A 20,840-nucleotide genomic window follows, 5' to 3' on the forward strand; every position below is an offset into this window, starting at 1 on the left:
TGGTGCATCCTGGATGTTGCGTCTTAGGCTGAAAGAAGGCTCGGAGTTACCAGGCCCGAGTCGTTTGACTGCCGTGGGAGCCAGCGTTTCTGCATCCAGAAACTTGCTACACAGCTGCACTCCTTGGGGCTCATGACATCTTTTGCTGCCTGTTTGACAGCAGAGAATGGTGCTAGTTGCCGTGAGGAATAAAGAAGTTACTACAGCCACGCCCTTTAGGAATCAGAAACCGGACTGCAGGGCCCCACAGGGCGGAAAGTGCTTTGAGCGCAGGAACTGAATGAACGAGGGCGCAGGCAGAACAAAGCACGCGTGTTCAGGAGGGAGAGGCCGTCCAGGGCCTGGGAACAGGGTGCATTTGGGTGGAGCAGGGCGAGGTTAAGGCGGATGGAGGGAGGGCTCACCCAGGAACTGGCCCCTTGTTCTGAGGACCGTGGACTCCGTGGTGGAGTGAAGGGGGCCAGGAGACATTCTGAGCTGGAAAGGAATGTCATCAGACATGGGCTTCAGGAAGGTAACTGTTGATAATGTTGAGGACGGTTTGGATTAGGGGAGAAATCCGGAGAAAGGAGCGTCAGGAGGCTTGTAAGGCCATGGTCTTCAGAGTGAACTTACTGTATTCCCATTTTCAGGGAACTTTTTTTTTTTTTTTCCCGCGGTACGTGGGCCTCTCACTGTTGTGGCCTCTCCCGTTGCGGAGCACAGGCTCCGGATGCGCAGGCTCAGCGGCCATGGCTCACGGGCCCAGCCACTCCGCGGCATGTGGGATCTTCCCGGACTGGGGCACGAACCCGTGTCCTCTGCATCAGCAGGCAGACTCTCAACCACTGTGCCACCAGGGAAGCCCTTTCAGGGAACTTTTGAAATGGTGAGCGTTGATCTTATGTTTGATGCTCTCCTCCTTTTGTTGTAAAGCCGGCAGGAAGACAACAGATGGGGAGCTGGAGGAGATGCTGGAGAGTGGGAACCCTGCCATCTTCACCTCGGGGGTGAGTGATGGTGGGGGCGGGCTGGGCTGCAGAGGCCGGGAGGGCGGGGTGGCGGGAGCCCCGCAGGGGTGTGGTGAGGCTGCGGCGGGCGTGACGGCAGACGGTCGGTCTCTTGTGCGGCCTGGCCTAGATCATCGACTCTCAGATTTCCAAGCAAGCCCTCAGTGAGATCGAGGGACGGCACAAGGACATCGTGAGGCTGGAGAGCAGCATCAAGGAGCTTCACGACATGTTCGTGGACATCGCCATGCTGGTGGAGAACCAGGTAACAGTGGGTGCCGCGTGGGCAGGGAGGAGAGGAAGCCCGGGGCTTCCCGAGAAGGGCGAGACGGGACTCCTGGAAAGCCGGGTGGGGTGGGAGAATCGTTGGGAAATTGCGTAGTAGATGCTGACATTTTGGGCAGTCGCAGCCTCGTCATTCATGCCTGTTACTTCGGCCTGGAGGTCATTTCTAATTAATATGGGGTTTGACGTGCTCTGTCAAGTACCTGGTTCCCTCCAGCCTCAGGACCGTGGTCTTTTTTAAATTAGAGATATGGGCTCTTAATGGTGATGCCTTAAGACAATATCCTGATAGGAACTGTTTCACTGGTGACACTGAAAACATGGGGCCTTTTCCCCCATTTATGGTGAAAAGTTAGGCTTCACAGAGGTTTTTGTATTTTTCCATTTTTGTTTTTTCTTCTGTAAGTGTGTTTTTCCAAACATGTTGACAGTTTTTGCTAAGGAACAGGAGCAGACAACAGAAGGATTGAAGGGACAGCGAAGTGGTATTTACAGAAAAAACTGGGAACTCTCACAGTGCTTAGCTTGAGAGTCTGTTTTGTCCCGGGTAAGCTTGCTCAGGGGTGGATGGCTCTGTCCCCAGCATATGGTATCAGTGTCACAGAGTCACACGTCTCCTGGTTCTTACGATGCAGTTAAATTCGCCACTGTGTCATGGTTTGGTACCACTATTACCATGAACTCCCAGTGGCTCTGCCACCTGGAGAGGATTGAAAACTGCTTCCTCTGTAGAAGGAAACCTAACTGAAGCCTGAGCACCACTCGGCTGGTTTTGACATCAGTTCCCTGCTCTGGGCTCGGGGGCCTTTCTTCCACCCCCTTGCAGCCGTTGAGACCATTTCTCCTGCCCCTCCATCCCTACCCTTCTGTTTTCTCCCCACACTGCCTTGCCGAGGAACTGGTTTGAGATTCAAGTGATGGTAAGTTCTGTTCTCTGTGTAGAGACTGCCGTAACGCCATGGGTTGGGTTGAGGAAGGTCTAGGTGGATGAAGGGAATTCCCATCCTAAGATGCACAGAACTCAACTGGAGAGACCAAACTTCTGGTCAGGAAGTAATAGCCGGGCAAAGGTTGGGAATCTTATTAAGAGACTGCTGTCTCTTAACCAGATAACTAAGGTAAAACCAATGTCTGTCACTTACGGGACCTGGGAGTACCTTAGAGAAAGCAACTGTTCCCACCTCAGCTATCTATTGAGCACCTGACGTGTGCTGGGCACTATTCTATAGTAGTGAATGAACTCAGTTCAGGCCGAATGATCTTGGTTCAGGTCTGAATGACCAGGAAGAAGCCAGCATCCTGGCGATGCCCTAAGAACATTAGATAGATGTATTGGGTTGGCCAAAAAGTTGGTTTGGGTTTTTCCGTGAGATGTTATAGAAAAACCCAAACGAACTCTTTGGCCAACCCAATATCTTGGCTTCTCTCTTCACATACTTTAAAAAAAAAAAAAAAAAGTGGCGGGATCCTTCAGAATATCCCAGGCATCTAGACAGTGTGCTCCGGGTGCCCGGTGCAGTGCTTGTCACAGAGAAGTAACTGAGTGAATGTTTCTGGAATGAGTGACAGCCACCAAGGCCTGGGGAACCATAGGTAATCACGGGGAAGTTGTACAAGTTTGCCCCACAGAAGGCTGCATGTTAAAGTTTCCAGATGCTCTTCTTGGTGCTGAAAAGAAAGAGAACCCCTTTCTCATGTGAGCTAGGACTGTCCTGGGGTGGCTTTCCTGGGTGTGACTAGCGTCTGTCCTTTGCAGGGTGAGATGTTAGATAACATAGAGTTGAATGTCATGCACACGGTGGACCACGTGGAGAAGGCTCGGGAGGAAACAAAAAGAGCCGTGAAGTACCAGGGTCAGGCCCGGAAGGTGAGCCTCTCCTGCTGCCTTCGGAGAAGAGAGTCCACCGTGCGCGCCGTCTCTCGCTCTTTCTCTCCTCCCTCTCCCCGTCCCTCTTTCTGCTGGACCCACCTCTTGCGTCCGTGGAAAGGGAGCCATGATTGATCGTATTGAGAACAACATGGACCAGTCAGTGGGCTTCGTGGAGCGGGCCGTGGCAGACACCAAAAAGGCTGTCAAGTATCAGAGTGAAGCTCGGAGGGTGAGCCCTTAGTCCCAGCTGGACCGACCGGCTTCTCCTCCCTCTGGTCGCCCCCACCCATGTCCTTGAGCCCGTGCCTTCCCTCCGTCTTGGCCTCATCCAAAAGCCTACCTCAGCTTCCCCTAGAGAATAGCTGCCCTTCCTTCCCAGGGGTGCCTCGCATGGATCTGGCTCACGTGCTCTCTACCCGAGAACCCCCATCTGCAGGCAGCTCGGCATCACTGCCCAGGTGTTGCGCCAATGCTCTGGACAGAGCTCGGGATCCCTGCAGCCGTTAACTTGACTCGTGCTCCTCAGAAACCTCCCTTCATTGCCTTCCACTCCGGTAGCCCAAGCCCTGCCCCACTTGGTTTCTTTTTCTCTATCATGAACCCAGTGGTGTGCTGATGACTATGTGAACATTATCTTGTATCTTGGGAGCACCTGTTATTTCTCCTTTATAGATGAAACAGTTGAGAATCAGAGGTTAAGTAATTGGCTTCAGGCCACCTAGGAAGCATAGGAACCAGGATTCAAATTCAGCTTTCAATCAAGCTCTTTCCATCCTGTCTCCACTGCCCGCCCCCCACCTCTAGTTCTGGTGCCCCTGTCACCTGAGGACTTCTAAGCTTCTCTGCCTAGTGACTGTGGTGGCTAGCTCTGGTGGTTTTTGCTTTTTAGCCTGCTCTTTTCTGTTTCTCTTGGGCTCTGATACTTTTGTTCTTCAAGTCTTTCTTTTTCTTCCAACTTTACCTATTGCTTGGGCAGGTATCTAGGGAGCTGGGAAGTTATTTTACATGATGAATCCGGGCTGGTTTGCAACAGGACTGTAACCATACTTTCTGATCCCCAGTCACTGTACTGGGTTTGACAGGTGGGAATGTACTTTGGGGGAGAGATGGACAGATGTTTATAATTAGGACTATGTCAAAAATGTTTTTATACTCCTTCTTGAAAAGGAACAAATGAGTCACTTGTATCTTGGCCTGTTGCTGCTTGGAGACCCCATTATGGTTGCCCTTCTATCTGTGCACGTATGAAGGCTGCCGTGTGAGCTGAGAGCTGATGGAAACTCCCTATTTCCATCTGCTGGCATTGCTAGTGCAGAAGTAATTTAAGAAACAAAATATCCTAATAGAGTGTCTTTATGTAGAGATGGTGGCTTTTTATTTCATTTATTTGGATTGATAAGATGCTTCCTATGTAGAGGCAGAGGGGTTGGGTTTTGGATGACTTACTATGGTTTTCTGGTTGTTTGTAATAATGACTTGTTTTTATTTCTCTTATCCCTCTCTCCAGAAATTGATAATTATCATTGTGGTAGTGGTTGTGTTGCTGGGCATTTTAGCGTTGGTTATTGGACTTTCCGTTGGGCTGAAGTAAGGGCGGCCCGGGAGGCTGCTGCCCTGAAATGTAAGTAAATGGAAGGTACTCGGGGACTCTGGATTGGCTCCCTCTTGAGAAATGAGCCTGGGATTTAAAATTCTGCTTCTTCGCCCTGTGGTTGTCCTCGGACACACCGAGCGCTCTAAGACTTCAGTACCTGTGCGTTCTTTCATCTATGTAACTTGCTATTCTCGGGTCCTGGCTGCATGCAGGGGTTGGGTCTCCGTTCGTTCCTATTCTGTGGCTCTGTCCCCGCCCTTGTCCGCCCCTCATTTTCACTCCCTTCCCCAGAAAGCCTGCTCCTCCTCAGTTGGGTGCAGTCTATGTCTGCGATCTGGGGTTTGTCTTGTGAGTTAGTACTGGCTTTCAGGTATCTTGGGCTTTGCCTTCCGTATCCTTTTCAGTGTAAATGAAGCTTTGAATCGGGATTTGGGTCTGCAGGGTTTTGTTTGTGGTTGACTGGTTGGATCTCGAATGATAAGAGTAGCTACCATTTTTGAGGGCTGGGTTGTATCAGACAATGTACTAAATAAACACCTTACACATGCATCACCGAGTCCTCACGTCGCCCACATGAGACAGGTGCTATTATCATCCCTATTTTACAGATGAAGATGCTCAGGCTTAGAGAAGTTAGGTAACAGGGGCCCGTTTGAACACACAGCTAATAGTGGACCTAGCTTCTCTTTGTAAAACAAGGTGGCCATTTATCATCATCTGCAAAGTCTAGAAAACCTTAGAGGATAGCAACTTTAAAAACAAATATTTATTTGGCTGTGTCAGGTCTTAGCTGTGGCATGTGGGATCTTCGTTGTGCCATGGGGGAACTTCCATTGTGGCGTGTGGGCTCAGTAGTTGCGGTGCGTGGGCTCTAGAGTGTGTGGGCTTAGTTGCTCTGTGGCATGTGGGATCTTAGTTCCCTGACCAGGGATTGAACCTGCATTGGAAGGCGGATTCTTTTTTTTTTTTTTTTTTTTTGCTGTACGTGGGCCTCTCACTGTTGTGGCCTCTCCCGTTGCGGAGCACAGGCTCCAGACGCGCAGGCTCAGCGGCCATGGCCCACGGGCCCAGCCGCTCCGCGGCATGTGGGATCTCCCCGGACTGGGGCATGAACCCGTGTCCCCTGCATCGGCAGGTGGACTCTCAACCACTGCGCCACCAGGGAAGCCTGGAAGGCAAGGATTCTTAACCACTGGATCACCAGGGAAGTCCCAATAGCAACTTTAAAATTCAGGATATTAATTTCTTTAAAATCTGGTAAAAAGAATAGAACTGACCACTGAATCAAGGTTTCATGTGTACAGCAGTAGCATGACAAGAATCATCTAGTTATTGGCACTGTGAAGACTTCTGTGACCTCTTAAGTATTATTTTTCTGAATATGTTTATGCTCCCCAGTTGTGCTCTAGGATAACATCATCACCCCATCTTCATTGGGGAAGCTTTGTGAAGCTCAGTGAAATTAGGAACTTGTCCAAAGCCCACACAGCTTGCAAGGCAGAGCAGGTGTGACGCCTGAACTTTTCTGCATCTTTTTTCACTGTGCCTTTCTGCCTCCTAAGGTTAGTGGGGGATAGGGGGACTAAGGAGAAGATGATTCTAGTGCCAGCAAGCTTCTGAAACTTGTATTCGAAAGGTGTTGATGGGAGCCCCACAGACAGAACAGGTGTTCTGCACCAGCGGTGGTGCCTCTCTTCCCATAAGTCCTTCCACGGTGACGCGACAGCCCCTGGGAAGGGCTGTAAAAGGCCCAGGGATTTTCCTATTTTTTTGCCTCATGTAACAGGGCTTTTTGTTTCTTGTACGGGGGGGGTATTTAATTCCAGGCCCTGTCGTGGGTTTGTGCTGAGTTTTCCATTGTTCTCTCTCTGCAGCTGTTTCTGATCTCTCCTCTCCACCTTCTAGGTGTGTGGCTTGTGGCCGAGTCTTACTGTTCTCCGCCGCCACCCTGGGCGCTGACCAGCTCCTCCTCCCCCTGCCTCTTGTAGAGCCCATTTCACCCCAGCCTGATGTGGCCGCCCTTGTCTTCAGATGGGAACGGAGTGTGAATGGCCTTCCTGAGAGAGAGTGGGACCTGTTCCCTTGTTTTCTTGTAACCACCCTTGGACCTGACCCAGCAAACAGTCTAGCCCAGGAGAAATCTAAACTACTGATGCAGCCCTCAGAATCTTCTCCTGCCCCACCAACTCTGAAGCACCTTCTCCTGGACTGTAGGAACTGCCCCAGCTTCTCCTCCCCTCTGATGTGTCAAATTATGCCCTGCACCTTGGAGAACCTACCTGAGACCTCCCCAAGGTGCTGTATTTTCTACCTCATGGAGTGTTCTTCTCCCCAAAATCGCAGTGTATTTTTGGGGGGGCGGGGGGGATATCTTTAACAAAGCAAGGGGATTCTTCCAAGTTGGGCAACAGTAAGGCTTGGACCTGCGTCTTCTACCTGGCAGGATCCCAGTCCTCGTGGCTCGTCCTCCCTGTCCTGAAAGTAGGAGGGACTGGCAGAGGTCGTTCTGGTCTTGGAAGCTGACTTCTTGTTTGAAATTCAGCCTCAAATTAAGCTCTTTGTGTGTTCCACTCGATGGCCAACTCGATCTCTGTCTATGTTGTACTCCCGCATGTTGACTCAAGGAGACGCTGCCACGAGGCAGTCGTCTGAGGTTACCGTCTGTAAAGGCTGGGGTATATGCAGGAACTGTTTCCGTGTCTCAGTCTTGGGAACTGGCTGTTTACTGTTAGAGTGATGCTTTGCGAAGCCATTGCCTTGAGGCCCCGAATAACCAGGTACTAAAATGAGGCCAGGGATGAGGTGCTCGAGTCTCAGGCTCTGGGAATGTTTCAGGCTGGGGCGAGTAGGAGTATTCAGTCATTTCACGTGTTCCAAGTGTATTTTTATAATCGTGTGTGTGAGATGTATGTACCTATGTGTATGTGTCTCTCAGGAAGTAGGAAACTGGAAATGAGGTTATTATAACCTCAAAAAAATAACTTGAGCTAGGCTAAAAATTAGGCAAGAGACATTTGCTTACCTGCAAATGAATCATAGTAGAAATGTGATCTTCCCACATCATCGGGAAACCTGCTGTTTTCTGCACAAGCGCTCAGAGAATCACAGATGGTTGGGGCGAGGACTAACTTGATCCCCATTAGGTTTTTAGCAGACAGAAGGTGGGACGAGCTCGACACCTCTCCCCACTTGCTGCCTGGGCTAGGCTTGTCCTGAGAACGTCCCACAGCAATCTGGTACCGTTCATGTGACCTTTGGGACGTCCTGTCTCCAGGGCGGAGTCAGCTCGGGGAGGCCGGGGTCTACTCAGCAGCTGTTCCTGCTCCCAGATTAATGAGCTTCATAGATGCTTTGTCGCCCCCACTTGTCATGGAGCAAAGAAAAGCTAGGAAATGTTTAAGTGTATTGACCGTGCTGAGCCAGTGTGAGCCCCTTAGATCCCCTGCTGGTCTCTGCCAGCCTCCCGGATTGATATTTCACCTTTGACTTTAATGCCTTCTAGGACAGGGCGAGCACCCTAACCCAGGCACGGTCCATTGGCTTCCTCTGCAAAGGAATGATTACTCCTAATCATTGCCCGGCACTTGGACGGAGCCAAGGGGACGCCCTCTTGCCTATGGCTGTGATGTCCAACAGGCCTGGCTCCGGCAACAGGGCAGACAAGCTTCAATCACAGACAGATCTTTGCTCTCCTGAGGTTGAGGCCTGGGGCTTATAGTTCGGAACACAAGTGAAGGGATTTTTGTTCTTTCTTTGTACTTTTTTTAAAATGTAAACTTGATTATTTTATTGCTAATTTAAGAATAAATGACTGTATTTGATTGTGAAGCAGTTCTGGCTCGGTGTCCCTGTAAAACACCTGGTGGCTGCCACCATGTGGTGGCTTTTGTTTAGGTTTCGGAAAGGGGTTAACATGTTTTTTAACCACGTGCTACATCAGATGGATCAAAAGTTCTGATTTTTGAAAATGGTTGAACTCTCACAGAGTGCAGTGTAACTGTATTGGAGTCTTAGATTTCAAGGGAATCCGCCCCCCCGCAGAAGACTTCAGCTGACTCACTGAGAGTATCTGGCTCTGGGGGGCAGTGGCGTAAATCTGATACGATGGCAGCTGGAAGGCAGAACAACATACGAAACATCTTCTGAGCTCGCTGTTGATCTGAGTGTTGCATCTCTCACCGAGAAGTGACATTTCTCTTAGTACCCTGGGTTCTAGAAGCCAGATCCATCTCCCTTTACCTTCACATCTGCTTCCATGCCCAGACCCACCCTCGTCTCCCGTCCTCTGGAACCCTCTCTGCAGTGACACTGTTTCTCACGTGCTTTTCTTTCCTTGTCTGGATGAGCAGAAGAAGATCATGATCATGATCTGCTGTGTCATCCTTGCGATCATCTTAGCTTCTACTATTGGGGGCATATTTGCCTGAAAAAACCCAAAACAAAACAGGTGAGCCATCTGTGGGGAGGGTCAGGCCTGTTTTCGCTCGAGACGCTTGTGTCCTGAGGGCTTTGGTTGTCACCAGGTGCCTTAATCTGTGTGGGACTGGGGGCTGGGATGAAGGTTGGAGAAAACCAAGAAAAATGCGTGAAGAGGGAGTTGGTAGGGAAAAGGTAGATGGGGAGACAGAAGGTGGCAGTCTGTCCCGTACGCAGGTCTGGTAGCAGAGTGTTTTGTTCAGAATGCTTTGCATAAGGGTGTTGATTTCCTGTAGTGAAATCTGGGCATTGGCATGTGGGAACGGCAGAGGAGAAAGAATTCATTATTGCATTAGAAGCACCCTGAACTCTTTGGAAGAGGGCCACACAGGGAGCCCAAAGTAAATATCAATAAAATTTTCCCCTTATGAGGTTAGGACAGGTTTTGGCAGCCTTGTGAGTAGTCCCTTACCCCTGTAGACAGGCTTGGTGATCCCAGCCCCACACGTTTTGCTGTATAATCTATGGTTTTTTTCCCTCCGTTTTTGTTATCCCCTTCAGTCCTCACAGATGGATCCTCACCTGGCATTTTCAATTCTTCTTCCACCTCTGTGGTGCCGTCGCTTCTCCGCTGCAGATTCCTCCAAAGCTCTTCTTTCCATTGTGAAACCTCTTAGGACACAGGACCTCAACCACCTAGCAGTTAGAAGTTACGCAAAAGGGGATTTACAAAAATATGGACTTGGATGGCAGGCAGGAGTGAAGGAACAGGGAGTACAGCACTGCGTAGCAGGTTAGGAGGATGGTTAAAGGAGGAGACTGCAGGGTAGAGGAGAAAGCATAGGTACCTGTTTAGGAAATAAACTTGGAGCCAGAGCCCACGCTGACGTTACGGCTGAAGCACGCCCGCCCATCAGGACCTGATTTTAACTGCCGGGAGTCAGTCAGGACCAGGGCACTTGTTACTTCTGCTCTTGCAGTTCTAGGTCTCACCTTTGACCAACGCTCTGTCTCCTTCCTTCTTCAGGGTCCAACATTCTCCGAGGTGATTGTCTAACGATAGGCCCCAGGCACATCTCCCTCGCTGCTGTGTCCCCAGTGCTTAGCACAGTGCCTGCTGCTTACAGCTGCTCAAGAATCTGTTGACTTTATCTGAAATTAAGCTCTGATTTCTGCTATGGCCGAGTCCTTGGACTTGCCTCTTAAACGCTTTAAGGCATCAGTGGGAAATGGTCTGTGTCACAGGCCGTTTAGAAATGCCTGGGAATGGTCGATCCACCCACGCAGAAGCAGAGCAGGCCCCACTTTCACAACATACACTTTAAAGTCCTTTTTTTACGGGAGGTGGTGATAAGAGTTCTGTCAACGGCCTCTTACTTTGCAGAGATGGCTGGCCCCAGGATTGTGGTTCAGTAATTAAACGTGGACCCCAAAAGAAACACGTTATGCTGTGATTGAACACCCAACAGTCACGAATACCATGCTCTGTGAACCCTAACAAAGAAGAGGTGACAAAGTTAGGTCAGAAAAACGAGGCTGTCACTCACACCCCTTCTCACTGATGCACGTTGCCAGCTGAAACTGGCTTTGTTGGCCGGCAACTTGTGTACAAGAAACTGTTCCAAACACTGTCCCCAATTCAAGGTTCAGGGGTGTTCTAATGCAATTTAGTGATTAGTTATAGTACAAGAGGTTCACTAAAAATATATTTAAAAATCACGGTATACAATTCTCAAGGACCACACAGCTGCTTAAATTTGTACTTTTGAAAGTAAATTATTTTCTTTGCCGGAGGTCTTTCTTTTTAAGAAAGTGGGATTTAAAAAATTGACATCTTAGTCTGTGTGCTGTTTTCTGCCCACTTTCAAAGCAAATGGTTTAATATTTTTCCTATCAATCTGTATTTCCTTTGGTTTGAATACAGGATAGAAACCATTGCTGGCTAGCTCTGAAAAAATAGATGAATTTTGTTAAAGGCAAACAGGGAGCTGGAACCATGGGGTTTGAATCACCCAGGGCCCTTGTTCATTCAACAGTAAGATGTGAGTGCTGTGTGGCACCTGCACTGTGCTAGGACCTGTAGGGACACAGATATAGAGCCAAATACCCCCCATCCCCAGAGGGCTTCAGGCCTAGGAAAGACCACACAATTCAGGTTTTGTTTCTATCAGTTCCTTTTGGTAAAAGGCAAGGGTATGTCTGTTGCCGTATTGTCCAACATCCCCCCTTCTAAGATTGAGAGAAGATGGGTAGCTGGGCGTAAATAAATACGTTGAATCAATTAACCTATGTACTATTGTTTTCTTTGCTTTTCCAAAAACATTAAAAGTCTGTAACTAGTAAAATGTCATAGAAACTAGCTCCTTAAGTGTGTACATATAAAAGGCAGTACAGACATTAAGTCTGACTTGAATCAGAGGTGGGAGATGCAAACGTTTGCGTCAGCCTTGAAGACATTTACCTTATAGCCGGGGAGAATCGGAGCTCCTAACAGTCAGTCAGGCCTGGTTCTTAATCATTTAAGGGAATTAGTGACCAGTGAGAAGTTACATCATCTTGAGGTGATGCTCAAACTTTATTTAATATAAATACAGTGCACTTAAAAAACCTGACAGATGTCGTACAGCTTTTCAGAAAGCATCTACTCATATGCTGCTCCTTGGTTATGACATCAGAGCTACCCAAAGACTTGAAGGACTGGCTGAGGGGAATAAACAGCCTGTGTCCGTTTCCTGCTTACAATCCTCACTACACACGCTCAGGCATGTAGAACTTGCCCCAGTATCGCCCCTTATGGGTCAGGTCGTAGGGGCTCAGCACTTTCCGTATCCCCAGCATGTTGGCAGTGACAATGCGCTCAAAGGTCCAGGGGTTTTGGTTGTTCCGTTCTCGTTCTTCTCGATCTTTCCACATCTTCTCTAGAGTCTCACGGCTCACGGCCTTCGCGGGGAAGGGCAACTTGTGGGCAACCTGGTTGAGGAAACCCCGTACCTCTTGGAATTCGCAACGCCCGCCCATCTCTACTATGAGGCGGCCAGCCTTCACAGGGGTCACGTAGTGGTCGATGGCACCTTTGCCGCCCCCCATGCGCTGTCCCATACTCTTGCGGGTGATGGGCTTGAAAGGGGCTGGTACTCGCCATAAGGCAAACATGTTCTTGGGGTCCATAGACCGGTTGATTGTCAGGCGCATCATTTCAAAATGCCCCCAGTGGAGGTAACCGCCACCCAGTGCCTAAAAGTAAACGGAAGAATTAGAAACATACGGGGATTCAGGTATCCTTCATGGGATCTATTATGTCTCTTCTTTTATGGTAACTGTGGCTTCAATGATACACATGAAAGTAAAAATATAAGTTCTAGTAAGTACCATGGAGGAAAAGCCTAGGGTACAGTAATAAATGGGAACAAGGGTGGACCCGCTTCAATGGATAGCCAGGGAAGACCTCTTTGAGGAGGTGACCTTTATAGCTGAGGCCAGAATGGAACGAACCAGCCAAGGGGAAACAGATGAGTGTTCCAGGCAGAGGAACGGCACATGCGAAGGCTTTGGCGCAGCAGGTGGCTTGGTGAGTCTGGGCAGAAGCCAGTGTGGCCGGAGTAGAGAGAGGAATGGGGAACAGACTGCGTTCTGAGAGGCTGGCAGGGGCTGATCGTGCAGGCTGTGGGAATCGGACGTTAAAACATCACTCTGGCTGCCTGATGGGAACTAAATCCTTGTCCATAGCCATGTGTGTAGGTACTGACGTCAAGTCTTCACGGAAGCTACTTGATGAGTAAGGAAACATCTGTCCCATGTACTAAAACATGGATAGTTTTATTTTGACCAGAGGCTTGAGAAAATCTCATGGTCTAACTATGGGGTAAGTTAGGTACCCTCTTCCTTCTGCTTTTACATTATTTTCACTCTACGTAAAACAAAAAACATTTATGACTTAATGGTTACTGGGTCCTGCTCATCAGTTTAAAGAGCAACTAGTGGCAGTTCTAGTAAAACCTGTGGAGGAAGAGACGAGAATGAACTCAAGGAGTCTATTTTAATCCCTGGCTTCTGTCCTATAGCCGCTTGACGCTGGACTCACCAAGATCGCAAAACTGCCTTCAGTGAACTCAGTGGCTTCAGTGGAAGGTCCCCTTATGTCACTCAGGTTTTTAGGCTCTCTTCTCACTTTTGGCACAAGTGGTACCCTTTCAACAAATCTAAGCTTGGGCTTTTCAGGAATGGAAACATCTAAAAGGAGCACAGACAACCAAGAGTAAGTCAAACCACACATCTCAAAGGATTCATTTTCTTCCTAGAAAGATTTATAACAATCAGGTCAAAGTCTTAAAGTTACCACTCAACAGCAATTCCAGAAGTGTGTGAGGTTTATCTTGTGGATGCTTTTCGCTGACACTGGAATCTTCTGATTACGACAGTGGTTGATGCAAATGTTTTTGAACCTTTTAAGAGCAGAGTTTTAACCTTCAAACCAAAATGCTTTTTTAAAATGCCGACTCTGTACCTAACACTGAAAGAGGGACTGTTAGAGAAGGTACAAAGATATGAGAGTGTCACAAAATAACACTAGGTAACATTTGTGTGTGTGTGTGAATGTTTACTAAGTGCTGGAATTGAGCTGAGTGCTTTACATGCATTATCTCATTTAATCGTTAAAACAACTTGATAGCCTTGGTATCTTTTAGGGCTTCCTTTTTAATATTTTTAAACCTTTAAAAGTTTAACACACATGTATCAAAGGGCCCCATAAAAAAATGTGAATTACCACAAAGTGAACACACAGACACACCCACATAACATCCACATCAAGAAACACAACATTAGGCAGGTGGTATTTTTAATCCATTTTATAGAAGAGGAACTTCAGGCCTAGAGACATTTTATAATTTGGTTCGGGTCATCCAGTCAAAACAGAAAAGCTAGACACTATGTCACTTAAGAAAAAATACCACACTGCCTCTCTGATAAGAGGCAGTGGAAAGGATACTATATTGTACATCAAAATACCTAAGTTCTCCTGCTCTGCCCATTCTTGCTGGGAAACTTACAACCTAGTACTCCTTTGATCAGTGCTCTTTCCTTTATATATACAGGGGCTTTTCATGCTGAGGCCTGTACTACAATGTGGTTGCTGGGTGAGGGGCCAGACATGCTACGTCTTTATCATGTCTGACGTTTTGACAATATGGAAAAAAAAAATTAACTTGTAAGTCATCTAAAGTGTTTCTACAGTAAAACAAGCATGGCTCTGTGATGGAGTCCAGTATAAAACAGGAGACTTTAAGGGCTACAGAAACTGCCCCCTGCCATTTCTATATGTAGCTACACAGAAACTTAGTAATGCTTTCTCTTGCCTCCACGGCCATATGTACTCCAGTGCATGTAGTAGTTTCTCAATTATGTGTAGAAGATAAGGTCCTCAGAGGTCAAGGCCGCTCTCATTTTTTTTGAGATTTCCAATATATTAAAAAAAAAAAGGTAAGTTAGATATACCAAATTGTGGCTTACCTTAATTGTTTATATTAACAAATTAATGCTTTTCACATAATATTGTTGCTGCCTGCACATGTGTAACCTCATTTGGAGAAAACATCAAAAGTCTCAGTTGAGGCCAGTTAGGTTTAGCTGAGTGGGCAGCTGTGGGCCACGCACCAGTGGTAGGCCATATGGGAGATATCCCATGACAGGTTGGCTCCCTAAAAGCAGGAGTCTTTTTGAGTCTCTTGTTCTTCGATTTCTCTCTAGCGTTTAGAACACTGCCTGGCATACAGTATGTCTTCAATACATAATTACTGAATGGGTGAATGGGGATAGGGGGCACAAGAACACGCCTACTCTTTACCTATCCTCTGCTGGGTTCCATCACAGAAAAGGCTTACAAACAGGAAAACGGATAAGCTCTCACCTTCAAAAGTGGGCACCGGGAGCAGCGTCTTTAGGCCAGCGCTGGCGGGCGGCGCTGCCCAAGAATCTACAAAGACAGATCAAGTTAAACGACGAAGGCCAGGGCTTGGTACACTCTGGGCCAAATACGCTCCTGACAGAGGTGTCCTGTGGGTTTGGGACGTGGGTTCCACTAAAGGGGCTCACAGGCACTGCCCCCCGCCCCCAAAGGACAAGCCGGGGACTCTGGGCGCCGATCCCCAGGTTGCACGAACGCTGTTGACCCTTTTGCACGAATCTTATGGCGGGAGGGGCGACAGCAAAGGGCAGCCCCTTCCCCGCGCTTCCGCAACCGTGCGCAGAGTCTTGGGACCGTGCGAGATACCCGATGCGGGGGAGGGGTGTGGAGAGAGGCAAGGCCTGGAGGGATCAGGGGATTTCTGACCTAACAAACGCGCCCGCAGGACGGGCGCGCGGGCGCGAGCCAGCAGCCGCCACATGGTCACGCGCGTGCGGTCGCGTCGGGCTCCCCACGGCGACCGCAGCGAACACTTCGACGCGGGCGCGGAACGCGGCACTCTCGAGACACGCCGGAACCGGCTCCGGCTCCCACCTGGTCGGGCCGGAAGTTGCGTTCGCGCCGGTCCCCCCTGCAGTGAGGGCGGGTGGAAGCGGAAGAAACCGGAGCCTCGGAACGTGGGTTCCGGCCTGGTGTGTGCGGGTCCCGCCCCGCGTTCTTTCCGGGGTCTCTCCGGAGGTGAGGGCGGCAGGGCAGGGGGTTCTCTCCCCCCAGTACCATGCTGAGAAAGCCTGGGTTCGTATGGCAAGTTGGTTCCTTACAATTCACTACGTTACGCCGCGTCTCTAGCCCCCTTCTCTCCCGCAAGACGTTAGAAAAAAGCGAAGGACTCATCATTGTCTTAACATTTACTGGGCTCTTGCACGGTGTCGGGCGGTGAGTACCTCATCCTTGCGTCTAGTCCTCCCAACGAATCCGTGCGATAAGTAAGTCATTGCACCCACTTTGCAGATTCCATCTCGAAGGTCAAAGGATTTAACTTTCCTAGGGTCACACAGCAGGAAAACAGTACAATCAGTATTTGAGCACAGTCGGTGTGACTCCACAGACCCCAGTGAACGGACAATATGACTCGATATCAGGTTAAAATGAAAAAAGGTATAATTCTTCTGGGAGAATGTTGGGCAACTCATTTTTATGGGCATGATGCTTTTTAATATTTAGAAAGAGAGAGTGTCTCTTTCCAAGCTTCTAGGATACCGATGGGATTACCAATTGAGGCAGATGTCTGTTGTATTTAAATCATGCTAAATCTGTGCGTGGTCTTTCTCCAAGGATTAATATCGTAAATGGCAACAAATAAAACCTGTAATCTCGCAAAGCTACTGGAAGAACTCTCCCTGTCCACAGTTTTATGTACTTCTTAATTATTTGCACACTGACTCTGTATCAAAAGAGTTAGTGAATTTTATTACAGCCAATCATTTCTGTCCCAAGAGCAGTTTTAAAAGGTTCAACTGCCCCCGCCCCCTCAGCCCGTGTCAGATTCTGGGCAGCCCTTCTGTGCTCCCCTCTCCCTTCCACCGAAAGTGGGAGATTCAGATGTACTCAGGTATTTAAAAATCTCAAGCTGAATATTGTATAAGATTGTTTGGATGGAGAATAAAGCTGCCGTACAATCACTCTTTGATTGGTCTCTAAGTCTTCTGGTGCCCTAAAATTTCTACCTCATTGCTTATTTTAAAAGAACTAAAAATTAACTCAAAATTCTACATTTAAGGAGTACCATAATGTCTATTTTTCTTTGTAAGAGTTGTGTTAAGTACAATGGAGGATACAAATATGAAAAATCGGTGACCCTTTATGAATTTATATTTATGTAGGGATGATATGATGAGAATACAATTAGCTAACGTTGAGATATGGGAAGTTTAAATAAAGGGCTGTGAAAAATCGAAGGATGGACCTGAGGTCTTCCCTGATCACAGAAAATCATTTTTCCCTTCGATTTTTCTTCTCTTCTGATAGTTCTATGGCTGTTATTTGTAGGAGACTGAGGTTCAGGGATTACACGATTTGCTACACAGTATGATGCAAAGTAGGATTAAGAACCTTGATGAACTTACTTTTATTGGAATGCATTTGCTAACATCTCCCAAAAGTTGGTCTTTGAACTTTCCTGAGGCCTCTGTTAAAAATGTAAATATCTGGTCCCCACTTACTAAGAAACTCTAAAGGTGGGGTTCAGGAAGTCCTATTGTGAACTAGCCCCACGAGTGATTCTAATGCCCAATCATGTTTGGGAATCAGTGCTCTATGAGCACTTTGAAAATTTAAAAAGTAGAGTATAGGTACAAGGCATTGTTTCTGGACTATACAGGCCAGTACTCACTGGGATGTATATTTTTCCCACCTGTATAAAAATTAACACCTCAGTTTTTAATCATCTTATTTAAACATCCAGAGATAACAGAAACTTGTAGCCCAGTCCCAGGTCCGGTTGTTGACTTAAATGGCACACACAGACACACACACACATACACATACACACCTTACTGCCATGAGAAAAATGAATGTGTCTACACATATTCCAGAGCTTTCCAGCTAAATTAGAGTCAGTCCCAACTTGGGGAGTTTTACAGGAGAGCTATTTCCAGCATTTCTCAGGGAGTAAGTCAACAGGCACGAAGAATGGATCTAGTCCTAATTGTTTGGCCAAGAAGAGGGAACAATGCCGACTACTGTTCATGCTTTTGTCTTGGCGTTTACGGACTAGATCCATGGTATTCCTATGAATTTTTTCACCGTAATAAATGATTCCCTATTGTGGCTTAGTCAAGTTATTTACAAGTCTGTTATTATAGACCATGCTGTAATAAACATCCTTATACAGACCATTTGGGTACTGTTTTGTTATTTCTTTTGAGCAAATTCCAAAGAAAAATCACTGGATCAAAGGGATGTTCATTTGAAATCATTTTACCTCATCAAATTGCGTGAAACGGGCCTTCACCAACAATGTATCAGCGTGACTTTATAAACACCCCTTCTGAGGAAGGATATGAACGTTCTTTTAGAGCTTTGCCAATATGAAAGGTGAAAAACCACATCCAGTGTTATGTTTATAACAGGGTTTTAAAGCAGAATTGCTTCTGACTTAGTTTTGCCTGAGGGCCCAAGGTATGTGGTAATCCCCGTATTCCAGAGTGAGGAGCTGGGCCTCCTAGGCTGGACTTATCAAGGAGCTGGTTAGAAGTGGCTTTGCTCTTCTTAGCTACCCACTCTCCTTCAGCCTGTAAAAAGCACTGGAAAAATCAAGAAAGGAAGTGGAAACTGGCAATGACAATAAAGATTTCTTTGGACAGAGCTGACATACTGTGAGTTTCACTTCCCCTCTCCAATGGTTAGGGATGAGGTGAGCCATCCAGCCTAGTGAGAGACACTTCAGGACCGCGCAGAGAGCTTGGTATGAGGCCTCTGCAGTTTGAAGGGGGTTGGTGTTGACACGGGCTCGGGAAAGTCTACGTTTGGAGGCTGATCAAAGCAGCCTGTGACATCAGAGTAGAGAGAAGTAGCCACACTACTATTGATGGCAGGTCAAAGGTGTGAATATCCTGTTGACCAGATGCGGACCCCAGTGCAGTGTGTGGGTTTACGGTTTTCTTATATCCTGTCCAACGGGACCCCATGGAGAGACAAGGAGAAAGAAGGTGGAAGAGGTGTAGTGATGGATGTCCAGGGCCTGTGAGAAGAATTATATGCAAACAGCCAACCGTTTAGCAGAGATGAATTTGCCTGCGTCAAGTGAACTGAGATGTCCTCAGCAGTTAGGGTTAGGGTGTGTGTGTGTGTGTGTGTGTGTGTGTGTGTGTGTGTGTGTGTGTGTGTGTGTGTGTCCTCTGAAGACTCCATAAAGCACCATAAGAGGAAGAGTATACTTGAAACTATACCCGGACCCGAGTCAGTACTGTTGGGTGCTGTAACGAAGTACCCCAGACTGGGTGGCTTAAACAATAGAATTTTATTGCCTCACAGTTCTGGAGGCTTGAAGTGTGAAATCAAGGTGTCAGCAGGGTTGGTTTCTTCTGAGGGATGTGGGGAAGGATCTCTGCTTGGCTGGTAGATGGCCGTCTTCTCCCTGTGTCTCTTCATATCATTTTCCCTCTATGTTTGTCTGTCATGTGTCCAAATTCCCCCTTTTTATAAGAACGCTAGTCTTATTGGATTAGGGCCCACCTTAATTATCTCACTATAACTTGATTTCCTCAGTAAAGCTCCTTTCTCCAAATAAGGCCACATTTTGAGGTGCTGGGGGTTAGGACTTCAACTTATGTTTTTTTCAGGGGAGAGGAGGATACAAGTCAACTCATAACAGGTACCATGACGGTAAGCCATCCCAAAGGGGTCAGAGGTGAGGGGTCAGGGGTAGAAAAGGTCTTAAGTGATTGGTAAATGTGCAGAAGTGAGGAAATAAGAGCCCTCTTCCCTTGCCTCCATTTTTGTTTTCACCACTTTCTATCTGGCGTTGGGCTGAGCTGGGAGCGGGGAGCAGCTTTACCTCCAAATGCAATTCAGAGTTTTGATTTTTACACAGTTTTGGACATTTTAGTTACTGAAATCAATACGTTCTCTGTGGCTAGAAGTGACAACACAACTTTTTTTTTTTTAATATCAGAGAGTAATGAAAAATGCAAAAAAAACCCCAGCCTTACAGAGTTGGTTTGGATAAATAGTAGAAGGGTAAACTAAAGTTGATTTCTGATAGCCTTCTCTGAGTTCTACTTAGTGATCTAACTTACATCTGGTTATACTTAGTTTGCTTTTTTGTTTTTATTTTTTTGGCCAAACAACATGTGGGATCTTAACTCCCAGACCAGGGAGCGAACCCACAGTCCCTGCATTGGAAGCACGGAGTCTTAACCACTGGACCACCAGGGAAGTTCCTTAGTTTGCAATAACTAGCAATAAAAATTTTAAAAAATAACTAGCAGTGCTGAACTTTTTCTCATCTCTTTGGTTTCATATGTTTTTGTCTGTTTGTTTTACTGTATGTGTGATTTGCTTGCTTGTGTACTTTTCAATCATACTGTTCATTTTTTTTTCAATTCAAAACTGCTTGTTATGTATAAGTACATTAACTCCTCTTCAGTTGTATATGTTTTGATTTTTTTTTTTCATTTTTCAGTATGTCCTTTAATTTTCTTTTTGAGGCATGACCATTATGATTTTTTTTTTTTTTTTTTTTTTTTTGGCCGTGCCGCGCAGCTCGCAGGATCTTAGTTCCCTGACCAGGGATTGAACTTGGGCCCTTGGCAGTGAAAGCGAGGAGTCTGACCATTGGACCGCCAGGGAATTCCCCATTATGTTTTTTTTTAAGCAGTAAAATCTGACAGTAATTTTCTTAAGAGTTTTTGACTCTGAGCATATGCTTATAAGGGCCAGAGGTAGGGATCTAACATAATTCTTTTCCAAGTTGAAAATCCTCATTTAATATGTGACTTTATAATGTACTAAATTCCCACATAATTTTTTTGATTCCGTTTGACATTTTATTCCCTTCTCATGTTCTCTCTGTTCTGAAACCAGTGATACACTCTTTCAATCATTGTTACTTTATTACACATTTTTATATATGTCTTGTCAAGGTCTCCATTTTTGCACTTTACTTTGCAAAAAGGTCTCCCTTTCCATTTTTATTTCCTTGGCCAGAATTCTTGTTCTTCATATTTTTGTGTGTGTGTGTTCATTTCAATCTCAGAATCATTTGCACTTCTGAGCAAGACT

At 47.0% G+C, this 20,840-nt stretch overlaps 2 protein-coding genes across 19 annotated transcripts in view; one reads left to right on the plus strand and one right to left on the minus strand.

Annotated features, from left to right (window-relative positions):
- The window catches only part of STX3 (syntaxin 3), a 143,646-nt gene that overhangs the window by 31,917 nt on the left and 90,889 nt on the right, over positions 1-20,840 (plus strand). The window contains exons 7-13 of one of the 18 annotated variants that reach the window (XR_012333548.1): positions 916-989; positions 1,120-1,254; positions 3,031-3,141; positions 4,652-4,765; positions 6,644-7,033; positions 9,088-9,185; positions 9,716-11,439. Coding sequence is in view for 8 of the 18 variants with exons in the window: in XM_073808993.1 (XP_073665094.1) it covers positions 916-989; positions 1,120-1,254; positions 3,263-3,373; positions 4,652-4,735 (404 nt within the window). In the remaining 10 variants the exon portion in view is untranslated. Of the gene's footprint in view, positions 1-915; positions 990-1,119; positions 1,255-3,030; positions 3,142-3,262; positions 3,374-4,651; positions 4,766-6,612; positions 8,570-9,087; positions 11,440-20,840 lie in introns of those variants that run through there. The other 17 variants (XR_012333553.1, XR_012333550.1, XR_012333549.1 and 14 more) reach the window with 17 other exon arrangements.
- Positions 11,706-15,668, minus strand: MRPL16 (mitochondrial ribosomal protein L16). The gene is made up of 4 exons (XM_004320979.4): positions 15,483-15,668; positions 15,060-15,125; positions 13,236-13,384; positions 11,706-12,388 (listed from the first exon to the last, which is right to left on the minus strand). Exons 1-4 carry the CDS (start codon positions 15,535-15,537, stop codon positions 11,903-11,905), a joined length of 756 nt encoding a protein of 251 aa, XP_004321027.1. The 5' UTR covers positions 15,538-15,668; the 3' UTR covers positions 11,706-11,902.

This window comes from Tursiops truncatus, chromosome 8, assembly GCF_011762595.2.
Source record: "Tursiops truncatus isolate mTurTru1 chromosome 8, mTurTru1.mat.Y, whole genome shotgun sequence".
Lineage (NCBI taxonomy): Eukaryota > Metazoa > Chordata > Mammalia > Artiodactyla > Delphinidae > Tursiops > Tursiops truncatus.

What these genes read in the sequence shown, in the direction of transcription:
- MRPL16 (XM_004320979.4), bottom strand. Translation starts at nt 15,537, where the DNA reads ATGTGGCGGCTGCTGGCTCGCGCCCGCGCGCCCGTCCTGCGGGCGCGT. An exon ending in CCCGGTGCCCACTTTTGAAG is followed by an intron (nt 13,385 to 15,059) that starts GTGAGAGCTTAT and finishes TGCTCCTTTTAG; the next exon opens with ATGTTTCCATTCCTGAAAAG. An exon ending in AAGGCAGTTTTGCGATCTTG is followed by an intron (nt 12,389 to 13,235) that starts GTGAGTCCAGCG and finishes GTTTACTTTTAG; the next exon opens with GCACTGGGTGGCGGTTACCT.